The sequence below is a fragment of the Cucurbita moschata genome, unplaced genomic scaffold (assembly GCF_002738365.1).
Source record: "Cucurbita moschata cultivar Rifu unplaced genomic scaffold, Cmos_1.0 Cmo_Scf00035, whole genome shotgun sequence".
In the NCBI taxonomy this organism is placed as follows: domain Eukaryota; kingdom Viridiplantae; phylum Streptophyta; class Magnoliopsida; order Cucurbitales; family Cucurbitaceae; genus Cucurbita; species Cucurbita moschata.
This window is the reverse complement of record NW_019268551.1, coordinates 1,081,259-1,098,827: the sequence shown is the minus strand read 5'-3', so window position 1 is coordinate 1,098,827 and position 17,569 is coordinate 1,081,259. Positions and strand designations below refer to the sequence as shown.

The 17,569-nt window shown below is 36.1% G+C and overlaps 1 protein-coding gene and 1 long non-coding RNA gene across 11 annotated transcripts; both read left to right on the top strand.

Annotated features, from left to right (window-relative positions):
• The first annotated feature begins 2,524 nt into the window (after window positions 1–2,524).
• Window positions 2,525–16,419, top strand: LOC111431198. 10 transcript variants are annotated; one of them, XM_023067770.1, is made up of 18 exons: window positions 2,526–2,895; window positions 3,472–5,222; window positions 5,350–5,381; window positions 5,427–5,904; window positions 6,726–6,875; window positions 8,935–9,308; window positions 9,553–10,010; window positions 10,369–10,421; window positions 10,504–10,602; window positions 10,709–12,477; window positions 13,263–13,371; window positions 13,631–13,811; window positions 14,583–14,650; window positions 14,741–14,853; window positions 14,934–15,411; window positions 15,481–15,800; window positions 15,912–16,008; window positions 16,102–16,419. In XM_023067770.1, the coding sequence occupies exons 2-18, from the start codon at window positions 3,482–3,484 to the stop codon at window positions 16,113–16,115; spliced, it is 6,534 nt and encodes a 2,177-aa protein (XP_022923538.1). In that variant the 5' UTR covers window positions 2,526–2,895; window positions 3,472–3,481; the 3' UTR covers window positions 16,116–16,419. The 10 variants fall into 10 exon arrangements, with proteins under 10 accessions (XP_022923536.1, XP_022923537.1, XP_022923534.1 ...); XM_023067768.1 differs by having other exon boundaries at window positions 2,525–2,895; window positions 5,350–5,904; window positions 14,949–15,411; XM_023067769.1 differs by having other exon boundaries at window positions 2,525–2,895; window positions 5,350–5,904; window positions 14,934–15,402; window positions 15,490–15,800.
• Window positions 5,924–6,649, top strand: LOC111431200. The gene is made up of 2 exons (XR_002708452.1): window positions 5,924–6,146; window positions 6,258–6,649. It is a non-coding gene; the product is annotated as an uncharacterized LOC111431200 (long non-coding RNA).
• Window positions 16,420–17,569: the final 1,150 nt, after the last annotated feature.

The following is a 17,569-nucleotide window of genomic DNA, read 5'->3' as shown; positions in this document are numbered from 1 at the left end:
TTTTTTTTTTTTTTTTTTTTTTGGTAAGCCGCGTATTTTATTTTTTCTTTTAAATATTTTTACCATTAATTTTAAAAATATTTTTTAGATTTTTAAAAATGTTTAAAAAATTATTGTCTAAAATTTCATAAATATTCTTACACTTTTCAAAACAAAACAAAAACTTTAAAATATTTTTTAATTTAAAAAATAATATTAATACAATAAAATTAATATTATTACTGAAGATTAGAATAAGATATTAATGAAAATATGAAAGTTCAGATAATTTTCATTAAAAATTAATTATAATTATATTTTTTAAATATTTTTTTAAGTTTAAGTGTATTATTAAATTTTTTAAAAGTTTATAATTATTTTTTAATAAAATGTAAAATTTACAAGTATTTTTATTCATTAAATTATTATGTATGTGATTTTAAAAAAAATCTTTAAAATTTCACAAAATTCAATAAATTTAAAATTACAAATAATTATTCATAAAATAAATATTCTCAAACTCGCGAATTTTTTAATTACTTAAATTCCATCAGTTTTATGCCGTATTTTATAATTTATTTTTAAAAAAAAATTATAACTTTAATCAAATTTTAAACTAAATATTACATCATTTATAAAGTTTAGGATGAATGCTGTGACATTTCTTTAAATATTCTCAAACATGTCTTTATCGGTAGAACGTGATGATTTATAGATTGTTTCTATACATGAGACACTGCCCATTTCGATTCAAAGAGTTGTAATAGTGTAGATGATGTGATTATCCGTTCAATCGTATCTCTACCGCTAGATCGTGAAGTTTCATACTCACAGTCTAAACAATACCCATGCATGAAATGATACGTCACGTTATCGTGTAATCACTTCAACTTAAATACTAGTAGCGGACAAGAAAAAAAAAACTGTTCATTCAAACGTGTCTCAATTGTTAGATCGACATGAGATCATACCCATGCATAAAATTACATACCACTCTATCGTGTAACCACTCTTATTCGAGCCGTTGTAACAAGACAATTCACGTATTTCAAATGTAAATAATATAAAAATAAAAGAATATTGAATGAAAATATCATTGAATTTCGTATTTTGGTAAAAAAAAAAAACACGCTATAATTTTAAAAAATTTCAATAATACTCTTACGATAGGTAGCTTGCGAGCATGTGACACCCAAGTAAATGAGCGATACATGAATGAACTAATATTACATTCAAATGAGAGCGATCATTACGATAAAATGACTACAAAAAACACTTAAAGTGAATTGAAAATTACTACTTATATCAACAATGTACACCTTCATTTTTGCTGACTCGATCATAAAAACTCCAAGGTTAAAACGTGCTTTGCTTTGAACGATTTTATGTCGAGTGACCTCTTTAAAAATTTCATAATATGCATGTGAACGACGACAAAACATGTTATAAGAACTTGTGTTGGTCTATGAAGATAGTCTTCACTCGTAAGTAACGTGACCATGTTGCACGGAAATGTTGACACCATCATCATTCCAATCCTAAGCATGAAGCATTACGATCATCGTTCTTACATACATAACATACATACACACACACACACACATATATATATATATACACATTAAATATATAATTGAAAGTAAAATTATTATCGTCCTAACCTACTAAATTATAAACACATTAAATATTTTGAACTTTGACAAATGAGCATTGTGGGCACGAGCTCAATTGAAGTATAGGATGTACTTGCCTCATTTAACACGTAGACTTCTTTTTTAAAATTTAATAGCGATTTATTATTGTGTATTATATTCAATTTCTATGGTCAATTTGTTGCAAAAATTCAAATATAATATTTCGAATCTTAGACTATAAAATAAAAAATCGTTTAGAATTTAAGTCGCAGTCAAAGTGATATCTTTTAATTAATTAAATGTAATTATATAATAAATGATGTTTACTTATTTATTTTAAAATATTCATATTTAAAAGAAAATTGCAAACTAATATGATATTATTATTTTAAAGACCCATCAAACATCGATTAAAAGTGTCTTATTACTCGTAAATTTTAAATTTAATTATTTTAAAAACTTTCTATTACATAAAAAAATATTTACAAAATATAAAAATGAACGTATTATATATTTTTATACATAATTTTAAAATGTAGCGTTCTCCTCGAATACTTGTAAGGTCTTTTTCGTAATTTTTGTAATCTTATATCGTATTTGCTATTAAAAAATAAAAATAAATAAATAAATAAATAAAAGATATATAATAAAATAAATTAAATATAAGAGTAAAAAGAAATAAATATTTTAATTTGTTTTGAAATTGAAAAAGTTAGTTTTATTTTATTATATATTCTTTTGTCTAAGAAAACCGTACTTAAGCTCGAAAAATGTACCCTCTCCCGGAAGCATCAATGTGCCACGTGTCTTGTTTGTATTGGTACACATGTTAATTTTTAATTATATATATTTTTTTGTTTGATTGATGAAATGAAACAATAAATTTATAATTATAAAAAAAAAGAAAAGAAAAAAAAAGAAAAAAGGGTCGCAACGCTTTCCTTCTTTTCGTCTCTCTCTCTCTCTAGCTCTCAATTTCTCTCTCCTCTGTTTGTTCGTCTTCATCTCACTCTTGTGACATCAGTTCTCACCGTTGATTTTCGGAACCCTAATTTTGATGCTCGGACAAGCTCTTATTCAGTCAATTGGATTTCTTGCTGAATGTAGTTAGGGCTTTCTTGTTCTATTTCTGTTTGAGGAGTTATTGTTGCGGCTGCTTATACTTTGTTGTTCGGTCGAGACTCACTGAAGGTTAGGGTTTTTGTTTGAAGCAGTAGATGACTGCGAGACAAGGGAATAGCTGAGATCAAACGGGTTGGTTTTCATCACCGGATGGAGGGAGGTAGCGTCTCTACACTTACTTCTTCTGGTACTGTTCATTTCCTTTTTGTTTTCAAAATATTCTTCTGGGTTGTTTATCATATGATTTATTTATTTATTATTATTATTCTTTTGCAATTGTTTATAGTGAGTATGTGTTTTAGTCTGCTTTGAATCGATGAGCTATTAGGCTGGATTTTCTTTAATAAACTTCTAGAGGATGTTCTCTGAAGTTATCATGAGGTTAGTTTTTTTTTTCATTAATTGTTGATACTTTGGTGTGGGTTCTTGATACATGCCGAATGCAAATGTCGAGGAATGTTGGGTTCGAACCCGGCAACTATGTGAATATGGGGGTTTGGGGGAGTTTTTTTTTTCTTACTAATTCTTCTATTCATGAACTTTTCTTTGAGAGTATATGGCCTATTGATATGTGTACTCGGGACGGTAACTGCGACCCACGTGTCGCATCAACGAACAATTTTCTAGGTTAAACTAATTAGGTACAAATCATAGTTATAATGAATTTGGAAAAGGTTATTAGCACAGTAACTACCCTTTCTCTTAATTTTCTTTTTCCCAACCATTTCTAAAGCAGAGATAAACCCATGGATTATGACGACAATGACTTTCAAAGCCAGAATCTTCATTTAGCTGGTGAAGGAAGTGCCAAATTTCCTCCTGTTGTTCGGCAATATGCTCTCCCAAAGTTTGATTTTGATGATACCCTTCAAGGGCATGTAAGATTTGATAGCTTGGTTGAACCTGAGGTCTTCTTAGGTATTGAGAACAACGAAGATAATCAGTGGATTGAAGATTATTCTCGTGGAAGTAGTGGAATAGGGTTTAGTTCTTGTGCAGCAGAATCTTGTTCTATATTGAGACGGAAAAATGTTTGGTCTGAGGCCACTTCCTCTGAATCTGTTGAAATGTTATTGAAATCCGTTGGGCAGGAAGATATCAATCTGGCACCAACAGTTACCGGGGAGTCAAATGCTCGTGAAAAATTGGACTTCTTAACAAATCCAATGGACCCTACTTTAAAAGATGACGGTAGTAGTTTCTGTGAAATGGGCGATTTACCAGATATAAATCTTGAGGAATTTCATGTTGTTAATGAGGACATAGGAGGGGAGCAACAACAGCTTCAAAGGATTGATCCTACTGAGTTTCAAGAGGCTCAGACTGTTGATAGAAGTTTAGGCAACGTTGATCCTGGTGTCGCTCATGAACTTGTAGACGTGCCAGCAAGTGAGGGAAGTCCTGGTATTGATGAAAACAGTAAGCAAACATGTCCAAGTACAACCGAAACTTCAGCTGCCATATCCTTGGAAGATAAAGGGCAAGATGGTTTTTCTGATTCAGGAAAGCATATAAATGATTTGGTTACTTGCACGCATGAAGGCAGTGAAAAATTGAGCAACCAGAAGATTGAACAGAAAATAAAAGATCTATGTGAGAATCCAGTTAATACATATATTGAGAACACTGACCAAGTGGTCAATTCACACGAGTTGAGTAAAGATGACCAAAGCCCTCTTTTATCACCCTCAGTTGCTACAGAAAGTTTGGTGATCGATTCTAGTATTGCTAATTTGCAGTCCCATGCAAGTATGACCTTGAAGGGGGATTGTGTATTCCATTCAGGTAGTGGTGAGGTTACGTCGGAAGTTCCTGCTGAAAGTGGCAAGTTTGATGATAAGGTTTTGTGTACAAATGTGGAGATTGGGAATCCGTCTGAAGCAAACATGCATGAGGTATTACCTACGGTTGTTAAAGGTGAGGCTAGATCTGAGGCGTGTGCAGGTGAGGCGAGAAACATTAATGCTGAAGTTTGTGCCTTTCAAGGGCCTAAGAGTGATTCAGTTGAGCAGATGGCTTGTGCACAGGAAATAATTATTGAAGATCAGCAGCATTTTCCCTCGGGCATTGAGATACAAACTAGTAAGTCCGAGTATTCTGCATCTGCTATGGAGGAAAATGATGCCTCCAAGGTTGGTGAAAGCATCAGTGGTCATATCAGAGATATTCCTGATAAATTTCCTAAGGGTACACTTCCCTCGGAAGACTTGTATTCTGAAGGCCATTTGCCACCTACCACTGTGGCTGAGTCAACACAATTATGTGAAGATAATAAATTGTGTCAGCCTGCTAATGTCCATGCTGAGCACGCCAGTGGAAAGGAAGGAGGGATGTTGTCGTCTGATTCTCTTAGTGTGGATGGCAAGATTGCTGAGTCTCCTGTCGCAGATAAGAGAATCATATCCTTGTCTTTTCAAGAGAGTGGTGTAGAAAGTGGGATGATAAATACAAAATTAGAGTACAGTGCTAATACCGGTGATGAATCAGGTATGTGATGTTCGAATGTAATTTTTGGGGATGTTCTAAAGATCATGTAGTTATGCTTCACTTTTGTTTTCAAGGTATGCATGCTGAGCCAGCTACTTTTATTTTCTCCCTTTTCCTATGATTGCAGTATCGGTTTCTGCCTTTGACGACGTTACTGAGGCAGTATGTGGTACATCAGTGTCTTCCCTTGACGATGCTACTGAGGCAGTATGTGGCACATCAGTGGCTACCTTTGAGGATGTCAATGTGAAAACATGTGGCACATTACAGGGTGAGTCCTTACCTCCGGTTGATGCTTTGACAAACAGAAAAGACGCTGATGACAAAGAGGACCAGTTGCAACCTGCTCTGGTGGAGTCTACCCAATCCGATAGCAAAGAAGAAAGTGGTGTGATGATTCCTGCTGAAGGAAGACCTCCTCTGTTGGATACTTCTCAACCTGTGGCGCTATTTCATCCTGTTTCTCAAGCTGAAAAATCCGCTCATGTCATTACTGGCCAGGGATTAGGTGAAAGTATCGATCAATCTATTTCAAAGGATTTGAACACTGAGGGCTGCAACACAGAAAGCCAATCTACACCTCAAGCAGATGTTCCTAATAATGTTATCCAGGACTGCAGACAGGAAATGGACGTTGATTCAGCTTTTTCGAAGTCAACTGATAACGGTGTTGAACAGTCAGGTGAGCCAGTTTGAACTTTCAATTTAGTTAAAACGTTTGAATTGTCTTAGTGATATTAAATTTTAAATTTATTTATTAATGACTGAAGTGGTTTTAATATTTTTCTTTAATTTATTTCTGCCCAAGCCTTCCTACATTTTGTTTTGAAGGAAAGAAAGAGAATGGATTGAAGTAGAAGTCATGTCTTGAGAACCTCATCTTGATTAATTCGTAACTGGATATGCTTAACTTCAATCTAATAAGTATTAACCGATAAGTTTCCTAGTTGAGTTAGATTTAATTTTTCTTTATAGACTATTACTCTTCCTAGATTTTATCAGAGTTTTTTTCTTTTTTCTTTTTGGTGTGTTAAGGCTTGTGAACTCTTGTCTGAAACCTGGACGTATTCCTTTGGTACTGTATTGTATTCTCAGCTTTCTACAGATTTAAAATGCCACAACGTAAATAATCAAAGACAATAGCCTTGTACATAAATATTATCACGTAATTCCCATGTATCTTATAGCCTCAGTGCGCGGCAGCTGCCTTCTTCTGCTGTCATTTTTCATTATGGATAATTACAAGCTAATGATGCCCTTTTGATGCAACGATGATTTCAATTCACCTGTAGAACTCTGCTGATTGAAAATGGTTTTATTTTTTAAATGACAATGTATTGTACTACCAGTAGTTATCTGATTTACCTTCTGTTTAGAATCTTTAATCCACGACATTTGAATTTATTAAGAATGTTGGTTTGGACCACTTAGCTTGCATAATTATGTCAGTGGATCTTTTCCATGTTTCTAACGATCAAGTTGTTAAATGATTTTTTTCTTTAGATGTAAAAGCTTTTCCGCTTGATGCGTTGTCTTTAACTCCACCGCCAGGAGAAACACTCAATAATTATCAGAAAGATCAGGAAAGTACTAAAGTTGTTTCAGAATCTGTGGGAAATAATTGTCAGCAGGCTATTGCAGTGAGCACTGACAGTGAGTAACCAAATTATACAATTTCTAAATGCACGTGGAATAATATGTTACGCTAAATTATTTGATTTATTTGTTATTGAAGTTTGAATGTTGACTTTGGTGTTAAATTTCCTGTTTCAGCTAGCAACTTCTGCTCATGCTGTTTATTTCTTGTTCATTCATGATTGAAGTGTTATATTCGGCCATAAAAATTTGTCTTTCATATTTCCCACTAGGATTTCTATGCGGATATCTTGCAGCATGCCTTGTTTTCTTCCCTTTTGGGTTTATTTATTTATTTTATTATTGTTATTTAATAATTTGAGTTCACAATACTGTACCCCTCTCTATCCATTTTATCTATTCTTTTTCAAGTTTAACTATACATGGAGATGAGGATTCAAACCTTTGGTTTATTGAGGTGATAATGCTTTAACCTTTGAGTTGGCTATCTATTTTATAGAGATGTAACACAAGTTGAGTTGGATAAGTGGCATTTTTGTTGAGACCTACTTAAATTTTTGGGTTGGTTGGTTCCTCGACCCACCAACCTGAGTAGAGTGGGTGGGTTGGGTCTTTAGGTTTTAATACTTGAATTGATGGACGGGTGCAAGGTGGCTCATGGTTGGACTGAATGGCGATGTTGCCGTTAGTGTACTGTAGATGGTCTACAAATGAGAGGAGGGAGAGGGAGAGAAAGGGAAAGATGGGTTACCAAAGAGAGGAGAGAAGGAGAGAGGGGTTGTAAAGAGAGAGAAGGGCTGTAGAAGAAAAGAGAAAAGAAAGTGGGTTTTACATTGAGATGTGTAAAGAAACAAACTATATATATATACACATTAGTTTTTAAACCAGGATTTTTATTTTCTGAACCAGTGAACCGAATCAAACTGAAAATCGGAACCCAACCTTTGTAATATACTTTCTAGAGAGAGATGAGTATGTTAAAGAGAAAAGAGAGACCTTGTTTAGAAAGGAGAGGTGTTAAAAGAGGAGAAAGAAGACTTTGTAGAGAGAAGAAAGCGGTAGAGAGAAAAAGTCCTACAGAGGGAGGAATATGATAGAGAGGGATGGCAAAGGAGACGTTTCTCTCACATCCATTGGCATTTTTAACAATGGTTGATGAAAATACATGACTTTTACATTTATGCAAGATTGAGGATTTAATTTTTAAATCAAGAGTTTGTGGTGCAACAGTAACCATCATCATAGTTGAGTTATAGATGCAATTTATCCTTTTAAATATAACTATTACAAGCGCCATTAAACTTCCCCACAGTTTCCATTCCTTCGAACTAGTTTGATAAACAATAAGCAGTTCTACACCAACTACCATGTGGACACCATTCTAGAAACAAATGTTAAACAAGATTTTTCTTAATCGATTGATTAAAAACTTTAATCATTGAATATTAAATCTTAATCAAAGATTATTATGTGGTAGCTTCACTATGGCTACCTCGTTCAATAATTTTCCTCATTCACCTCCTTTTTTATGCGCTTCTTTCTCCAATAAAAGTTCAGTTTCTTATCCAATAATAACAACAACAACAACAATAATGATAACTGTTATTATTACTATAGGGCTGGATTGCAATGGTATCATAAATTTCTCAAATTAAAAGTTTGAGGTGTGATTGTAACAAACCCTTTGAGATTTTTTTTTTCCTGAAAAGATTTCCAATTAGTAGTGTTATTGTATTGATTCCTGATCTTCTTTCATTTTTATCAATAAAAGATGTTTCTTAAGAACATAAAAAATGTAACTTGACTTAGATTGAAATTGTCAGATTTAACCTTATACTCTTGCGTTTTCAGTTCATTATTTTTATCATTTTGTACAGAAATCGTGGATTGCTTTTGTTGATTGCTCTTTGCAATATAAATTGCTGGAAAAGAACTTGCATGTGGAAGATTACATTTTGTACATTTGCAGAAACATAAGAAATGGCATTTAGTCTTTCCTCAAGATGAAGTGAAATCGAATGATATTTTCTTGTTTTTATGGTGGTGTTGGAGATGTCTTGTATACATTTTCCAAATTTTTTTCAAACTTGATTTTTCTCCTACTACTCGATTGCAGGTGATGCTGTCAAAAAGGAAAGTGCATTATGCTCTGCAGCTGTTCCAGAATCTCATGAACTGACGTCTGTGATGGGTAATGGTAATTCTACTGCTGATAAGCCTCCTCCTAATGTACCCGATGTTGTCAAAACTACTGTGGTTGCTCTTGATCCAGATGAAAAATATTGCAATAAGGGGCCATTGAGTAAGAATGTTGAAGCTGCAGAGCCCAAGGGTAGGCTGGTTGGCAATGCATCGTCTGGTTCCCAGTTACCCAAAGGAAATGGTGCCTCTGAAAGTGAGACAGTTCTTACCTTTGAGTCCAGTTCATTGGTAGATCTGCCAAAAAGTGATTCTGGCAATCCAGTTGCATCAGCAGCTAATGCTTCTTCGGTGATTCTTTTCCTTCATGTCATTGGTTCCGTTAGATTTTATCTTATTTTTCCTTCATATTATCATCCTGTTCATGGGAAAATATTTATTTATCTTTTTCACGCTCCATTATTTATTTATTTATTTATTTTATTTTGTCTTTGTTAATGAATGAATGAACTTTCATTGAGAGAAAAAGAAAAGAAAAGAAAAGAAAGAATACAACATATTTCACTCTTTATATTGTGGATTATTTTGATTGAAGGTTGTGGAGGGACCCCAATCATCTTCTGGCCGATCCAAATTGGACGCCAAGAGTGCTCAGGGTATTTCACACAGTAGCCCTCAGGTGTCTGAGGTAAAAGTTTCACGTGCTCGTTCCAAGAGCACTCCTGAGCGTAAACCTAGGCGTGCTTCTGTCGTAGGATTGGGGAGAGCGTCGTCTACAAAGGGAAATTTGAAGAAATCGGAGAAAGTAGAGAAATCTAACAGTACACCCATAAGCAATCCTGGAGTTTTCCAGCTTGCACTGTCCAATGAGATGCAACATCATGGACATGTGGAGTCCAGTGGTGCAAAACCATTTGTCTTTATTGGTGCTTCGACTTCTAGCATTCCAGACTTGAACAATTCTGCCTCCCCATCTACAATGTTTCAACAGCCTTTCACAGACTTGCAGCAAGTTCAACTGCGTGCTCAGATTTTTGTTTATGGAGCTTTGATGTGAGTCCATTTATTCTTCTGGTCCTTAAAACAATCGAATGAAACTATAGCTTTCTCTTCAGTTGCATGTATATGTTCAGAGGCGTTAGTGTCAGAACTGAAAATCATTGCAATTTTCCACCTTTCATTACTCTTGAAAAGTTATAGAGGAAGTCTTGTCCTATAAAAAAACATAGGTAGACAGCAAAAAGGCACTTCATTCCTTTGAGCAAGGCACAAAAAATTTCTCGTGTAGTTCCTTTTGTTGAGCTCCTCTTTCTTTTTCTTCTTCTTTTTCGTTTTTTTTTTTTTTTTGCCAAAGAAAACAATGGAGCTCCTTTCTACTAAGTGTTTTTTATGGATTTAATCGTTGCTGCAGTCAAGGTACAGCACCAGATGAGGCGTACATGTTGTCTGCATTTGGAGGAACTGGTAAAATTTCCCCCCTATCATTCATTATGATTCACCATATGGATGCCGTTTTTTCTTTATTTGTGTGATTTTTAAATTTCAGATGGTGGAACAAACCTTTGGGAGAATGCCTGGCGTATGTGTGTAGACAGGTTTCATGGAAAAAAATCTCAGCCAGAGACACCATCGCAATCACAATCCGGTACTTTGAAGCATTTTATTCATTTCTAGGCTTATCTCTCTCTCTCTCTTTCTCTTTCTCTCTCTCTCTCGCTCTCTCGTTTTGAATTTGAAAATTTGTTCTGTAGGTAGTAGGAGTAATGAGCAAGCAAATAAACAAAGTACACTACAAAGTAAAACTATATCTGCTTCAGTTAGTCGAGTTAGCAGTAAGAGTACATCAACAGTGATAAATCCTATGATCCCTCTTTCCTCACCACTCTGGAGTATTTCCACACCTTCCAATGCTCTGCAATCTAGTATTATGCCTCGAAGTCCAGTCATAGACTATCCACAAGCACTTACTCCGTTGCATCCATATCAGACTCCTCCTGTCAGGAATTTTATTGGTCATAATCTTTCATGGTTTTCTCAGGCTCCATTCCACAGTACCTGGGTTGCTACTCAGACTTCGACACCCGACTCCAGTGCACGATTTTCTGGTTTGCCAATTACTGAGCCAGTTCATTTAACACCATTGAAGGAATCATCTGTGCCACAATCCTCTGCCGTGAAGCCCTCTGGTTCTATGGTTCACGGTGGAACTCCTGGTAATGTATTTCCTGGGGCTGCCCCCCTGCTTGAGTTAAAAAAGGCATCAGCAACCACGGGGCAAAATTCCACTGAATCAAAAATGAGAAGAAGAAAGAAGACTACAGTTTCTGAGGATCCTGGCCTTATAACTATGCAGGTTCAACCTCATTTAAAACCAGTTTCAGCTGTAGTTACACCTGCAATTTCTACTCTTGCAACATCTCCATCTGTACACCCTAAGGCAGTTTCTGAGAGTTTGATTTTATCTGCTCCTCCACTGTGTCCGACTACTCACCCAATGACTGCAGATCAAGATTTGACAGGGAGAGCTATGTTTTCAGAGGAAACACTTGGCAAGGTTAGGGAGGCTAAGCAACTGGCTGAGGATGCTGCACTGTTTGCATCTGAAGCTGTTAAACACAGTGCAGAAATGTGGAGTCAATTGAACAGGCAGAAGAATTCAGAATTAGTATCAGACGTAGAAGCTAAACTAGCTTCGGCAGCTGTTGCTATAGCAGCAGCTGCTACTGTTGCAAGGGCTGCGGCCGCCGCCGCCAGTGTGGCATCAAATGCTGCATTCCAAGTAAAGTTGATTGCTGATGAGGCATTGACTTCATCTAGCCATGAGATCTCCTGTCCAAGCAATGAAATTTCTGTTCATACTAGTGCTGTTGGTGTAGGGAAGGCCACTCCAGCCTCCATCTTGAGGGGCGAAGATGGAGGAAATGGTTCCAGTTCTATTATTGTTGCCGCAAGGGAGGCAGCTAGAAAAAGGGTTGAAGCTGCATCTGCAGCTTCTAAGCATGCTGAAAATGTAGATGCCATTGTCAAAGCTGCCGAACTGGCAGCAGCAGCTGTGTCACAAGCTGGAAAGTTAGTTGCTATGGGCGATCCTCCTCCCTTGAGTAAGTTAGTGGAAGCTGGTCCAGAGGGTTATTGGAAAAGTCCTCAAGTATCTTCTGATGTGGTTATGAGATCAGACGATGTTAATGGAGGACGTTCCAATTCAGCTATTAAGCGTCATAGAGATGGATCGTCAGGTAAGAATGAAATTCAGGTAAGTGCCAGTACCAAGTCATCTATTCCTGGAGAAATGTCTATGGGCGCTGTTGAGAACCATCCCAGATTGGTTGACGGCATGACAAGTTGTGTAGCACCTCGTGAGAAGGATCTGGGAGGACAGAAGGACCAAATTGCTTCTGATCTGACAAAAACCATTGGTGTTGTTCCAGAATCTGAAGTAGGCGAAAGATCCTCCCAGGATGAGTGTGAAAAGGCCAAGGATTCAAGACAAAGTAGCATCAGGGAAGGTTCCCATGTTGAGGTATGAGATTATTTTATATAGTTTTACTATCTCTCCATTGTTGATCTTTATTCTGTTTACTTCTTTTGTGCTGCTGATGCCATGAGGAGTACTAACGTGGAATTCAAATGCTTATATGTATGCACCTGCATTTTCTGATCATTTTTATTTTAACAAGAAACATGTTTTATTGGTTGATAAACAGAAAGAAAAAATGTTCGGGGATATAATCCCCCAAAGGGAAATAATAAAACAAGAACCAAAAGAACCAACAAAAAAAAAAAGAGAGAGAGAGAGATGAACAAGCTGTAACAAACAAAACTAGAAGCTTCTTTAAACAAAAGAAACAAACTACAGAACAACACTAAGAGCAGGCTCAAACAAAAGTTGAAAGCCAAGCTGGAGCAAAATCAAACGCAGCCCACTGAAACAGCATTCAAAAGCTGAGAAGCCAGCAGAACTCCAAACTGGAACACAAAGACCGAGAAGAATCCTCTCTAAAATTTAAGGAAGGGCAGCAGCAACGCCAGAGTGAAAGGGGGCCCTAGAAAAATTAAACTTTAACAATTAAATGAAGGATACATGTTTCTCATCGAAGGAAAAGAGAATCTTCCCTACGATAAAGATGAAAGTAGATTTAAGGTTTAGAAAAATTCGATGGGACTTTTCTGCTTCTTTTTGAATCCCTCGAGTGTGTCACCAGACTGATCAATTTTCATTATTCTCATTATTCTCACTATTTACCGATCATTTATTGGTGTTTTCTGACCCTTGATCTTGTATTAACCTTGTTGGTCATGAATTAGGTTTTTAAGGATGGGAATGGATTAAAAGCATCTTGGTTCACAGCCGTTGTGCTGAGTTTGAAGGAAGGGCAAGCTTACGTTTCCTACACTGAACTTCAATCTGAAGAAGGTAATGACAAGCCAAACATACGATATAAGATGATGGTCTAATCATTATGCTTTTGTAACTTGAGATTGACTAATGAGTACTATTTGGTTCTTGCTTGCAAGAGAAGCTGCAGTTAAACTATTTTTATCAGCTTATGGTCCATAAATTAGTTCATGATTGTATACAATGCTCCTATTAAAATGAGAGTATATTAAGCTCTAAAAACATACAAGTTCTTGTCTTCACTTTGCAGACGATTTTACTTTCTTGGTTTGAGCAGGGCCAGGTGAGCTAAAGGAGTGGGTTGCACTCGATGGTCAAGGGGGTATGGCACCGAGAATACGAATTTCTCGTCCTATGACTACCTTGCAGAATGAAGGAACAAGGAAGAGACGCCGTGCAGCTATTGGGGACTATATCTGGTCGGTTGGAGACAGAGTTGATGCTTGGATGCAGAATAGGTGTGGTTTTCTTTTTGTGCTTTTTATTGTTATTTTTTATATTCTATTCTTTCTTTCTTTTTTTATTAATTATTGAAAACAATGTTCATTAAGCAAGGAAATATACAGTGAGGAGGGAATGGATATATTCCTGTCCGAAGCCATCGAGTATCACATAGATCCCCGACATACCTATCTTTTGGAGAACTCCCCTATACTTTTGTATCCTAGTCTCCTTCAGAACAGTGCAAATCATGTTTTAAAGAACTGTATTTTTATTGATAACCACACAATACTTTCTGGATGTTCTTCAAAATCTTGTACAACCATAGTTATTGAAAGGATTCCATCGCGATCTTAGAGAAAGAAAGAGTATCAAACAAAGAGATTTCAGCGTTACCCCTTTTGCAAGCATCAGTTTGGAAGAAAGGAGTGGAAGGGTTTCTAATCTGGGAGTTTTTCTTGAGCATTCACCCTTCCCAAATCAAACATGGGGAAAACCTTTACATCCTTGGGATACTCAACTTTCCAAGTCATTTTGCATTAGGGTTGATCAAGAACCATGATGCTAATCCTTTGTTATCTTGCCATCATCTAATTCAAATGAAGTTGAGTCCTTACATAGGTTTGAGACCAAGTAGCTACACAACATTTTCACTGTTATAAGGGTTAGCCACTTACCTAAGTAGTTTCAACTGCTACACTGTTATAAGATGAAAGATTTTGCGAGTTGGTGCCATCTTGATCCCCAAATTTGATCCGTAATCTTGTGCTTGCTTATATGTTTCCCAGCTGGCATGAAGGAGTGGTCGTTGAGAAGGACGCAAAAGATGAAGCAACATATATTGTCCGCTTTCCAGGCATGTCACTAAGATTCAGAGTTCAACTGACCTTTTTCTATGTAGATTGTGTTTTTTCATAAATTAATCAACATATGGTTTTTCTTGCAGATCGAGGTGAAACGTCCACTATCAAAGCTTGGAATCTCCGACCATCTCTCATATGGAAAGATGGGGAATGGTTTGAGTTGTCTGGCTCATATGTAAATGATTATTCTCATGAGGTCCATACTACACTTTTGTTTGTTTCTCTGATTCTATGTTCATACTCTGTTGAAATATGCTTAGTTGCAATTGCATTCAGATTGTTGTGCCTCAGGAAAAACGTATGAAGTTGGGCAGTCCAGCTGTAGAGGTTAAAAGGAAGGATAAAATGCCAACGATTGTGGAGGATGTCGAGTCGGCCAAACCAGCAGACCAGAGTTCGCTTTTTTTATCAGCAAATGAGAAAGTATTCAATATTGGTAGGAATACTCAAACTGAGAACAGGTCTAATCCATTAAAAACCAGTTGGACTGGTCTACAGAAGGGCACATCGAGAGTGGTTATTGGTGTTCCCAAACCTGGAAAAAAGAGAAAATTTATGGAAGTGAGCAAACATTATGATGCAGACACTCGAACTACTAAAGCAAATGATTCAACTAAGTTGGCTAAGTATTTGATGCCGCAAGGATCTACATCCAAAGGATTAAAAAGAACTTCAAAATATGAAACGAAGGAAAAATCTGCAAACGCTGTGAAACCCATGGCTGTGAAGTCCGGAAAGCAACCAAGTATGTCAGGTAAGACTATTTTGCAGAACGAAATACTTTTTGCAAATGTTTCTGCTGATGTTAATTCTTTGGCAAAAGATCATGCAGTTATTACCAAGGATTCTGAAAGCCAGAATGAGAGCGCTTCGACGAAGAACAACCAAATAGACGTTCCTTCTTTCTGCAGCACTGAAGAAGCACCAGAGGGCTCAGTCGTATTTCCTCCAGCACACGCTTCCAAGAAAACATCCTCATTTCACACGAAGCTGGAACGAGCAAATAAAGGAAAACTTGCTCCTGCAGTTGGGAAATTGGCAAAAATCGAGGAAAAAGAGGTTTTCAATGGGAATCCTACCAAACCAAATTCTAATGTTACTGAGCCACGGAGATCCAACCGCCGTATTCAGCCTACCTCAAGAGTAAGTCTTTGATAAGAGAACTTCAATCAACTGTTTGTTTGTCATTCTTGTTGGTGTACCCTCGTATACGTTATGTAATGTGCACGTGCATTCCGAATCTTGGTTTTGCAGTTATTAGAGGGACTACAAAGCTCATTGACAATCTCGAAGATTCCTTCTATTTCACACGATAAAGGTCAACGAAGCCAGAACAGGAATGCATCTAGAGGTAGGAACTGATGTGTGCCTAATTCACTTCGGAATTTCGCCTCAAATTTACGTTACATCATGACAAAACTTTCATTACTTGATTCTGTAACAGGGAACAAAATCTAAGGGGGGGGCTTATTGCGAACTTGGGGTTTTAGGCCCAGGAAGAAACATCCTCTGCAGATAATTAATGTGACTTAACAGTAGTTTATATTGTTGTATTTACTATATAGATAAATGTAGGAAAAAGGGAAACTCTTGCTTCCTTAGTTATACTCCTACAAGTTTAGCTTTAGTTGTTCATATTGATTGAAGTTCCCTCCTCACATTTGTGTTCTCTCAATCTCTCTCCTATGCCATAACAGGATGTATATTGAAACTCTTCTTGTAGGTTGGTCTTGAAATTCAAAAGAAGGTAGTTTGGTTATTATCCATACATGTCATCATCCCCCCTACCCCCATGATCTCTCTCTATATATATATCACTTCAGTGTTGCATGCTTTCAGAATCGAAGCTTCTACTCCGCTTCGTTCCCTTTCGGAGTTAACTAGAAATTGTTACTGTTTACCCTCTCGTTATTGATACTGTCGATTGCACTCGAAGAAGGCGGTCGGTCGGAAGGTTCAGGTACTGCCCAAAACTTGTTTTCATTGAACAGGTTGGAACAAGGAGTAATATTTGCTACAATACTCTTCTTTTCCTGTTCTTTTTCCCTTGTTTATATTATATGTATTTTCTTCTTCAGAAATGTAAAGGTTGGTTTGGCTTTATGCAATATTTTTTCTTAATTTTGAATTTGGTATCAAATAATTTGTTAGAACATAATAATATTTTTTTTTTAGAAATTCAATGCGATTAATTGCTTTTACAGTTCGGATAATAAGTGGAAAATTAGATTATATTTTACCAATCTTATCATTTTTTTCCTTAGCTTTTCATGATTCATGATTTTATTTGCAAAACTATATAACAAAAGTTTCCAAATCTGGGAGTGTTTTAAATTCGATTAACCCAATCTTACAGTTTAGGATGGGTTACAAATTTATTTGAATTTGCTCGAATATAAACAAAAAAAAAATTTATGCATGAATTTCTTTAAATTTTGGTCTCTCAACCAAAAGTTATATACGGTAAGCTGTTGTCATTACTCTCTTCAAAATCTATCCTTCAAAAATCTCTCTACCTTTGTATTCTAAAACTTCTTCTAGAGGCTTGAGTATGTCGCTTGGCTGTAGTGTTGTCGTTACTCTTCAAAATCTATCTTTCAAAAATGTCTCTACCTTTGTATTCTCAAACTTCTTAAATTAACTTCTTAAATCGAGACTAGAGGCTTGAGTATGTCGCTTGGCTGTAGTGCCTGTCGTTGGAAAGTGAGTGCTGCACAATTGCAAGTCCGCTGTCATCAAGAGTGCGATTGTGACAGGGAGTTAAACCAAAGCGACCCAAATTTATTATTATTTTAAAATAAGCACTTATACTAATGATATGATACACATTATCCGAATATTAAAAGTCTTAACATTTATTATTATTATTTTTAATAAATGAACTCGACGGGAGCTAACTCAACCCTAAACTT

Excerpts from the sequence above, each read along its gene's own strand:
- LOC111431198 (XM_023067761.1), top strand. The coding sequence starts at position 3,482 with ATGGATTATGACGACAATGACTTTCAAAGCCAGAATCTTCATTTAGCT. Across the intron at positions 10,603-10,708 it reads ACCATCGCAATCACAATCCG|GTAGTAGGAGTAATGAGCAA; the intron begins GTACTTTGAAGC and ends TTTGTTCTGTAG. Across the intron at positions 14,651-14,740 it reads ATATATTGTCCGCTTTCCAG|ATCGAGGTGAAACGTCCACT; the intron begins GCATGTCACTAA and ends TTTTTCTTGCAG.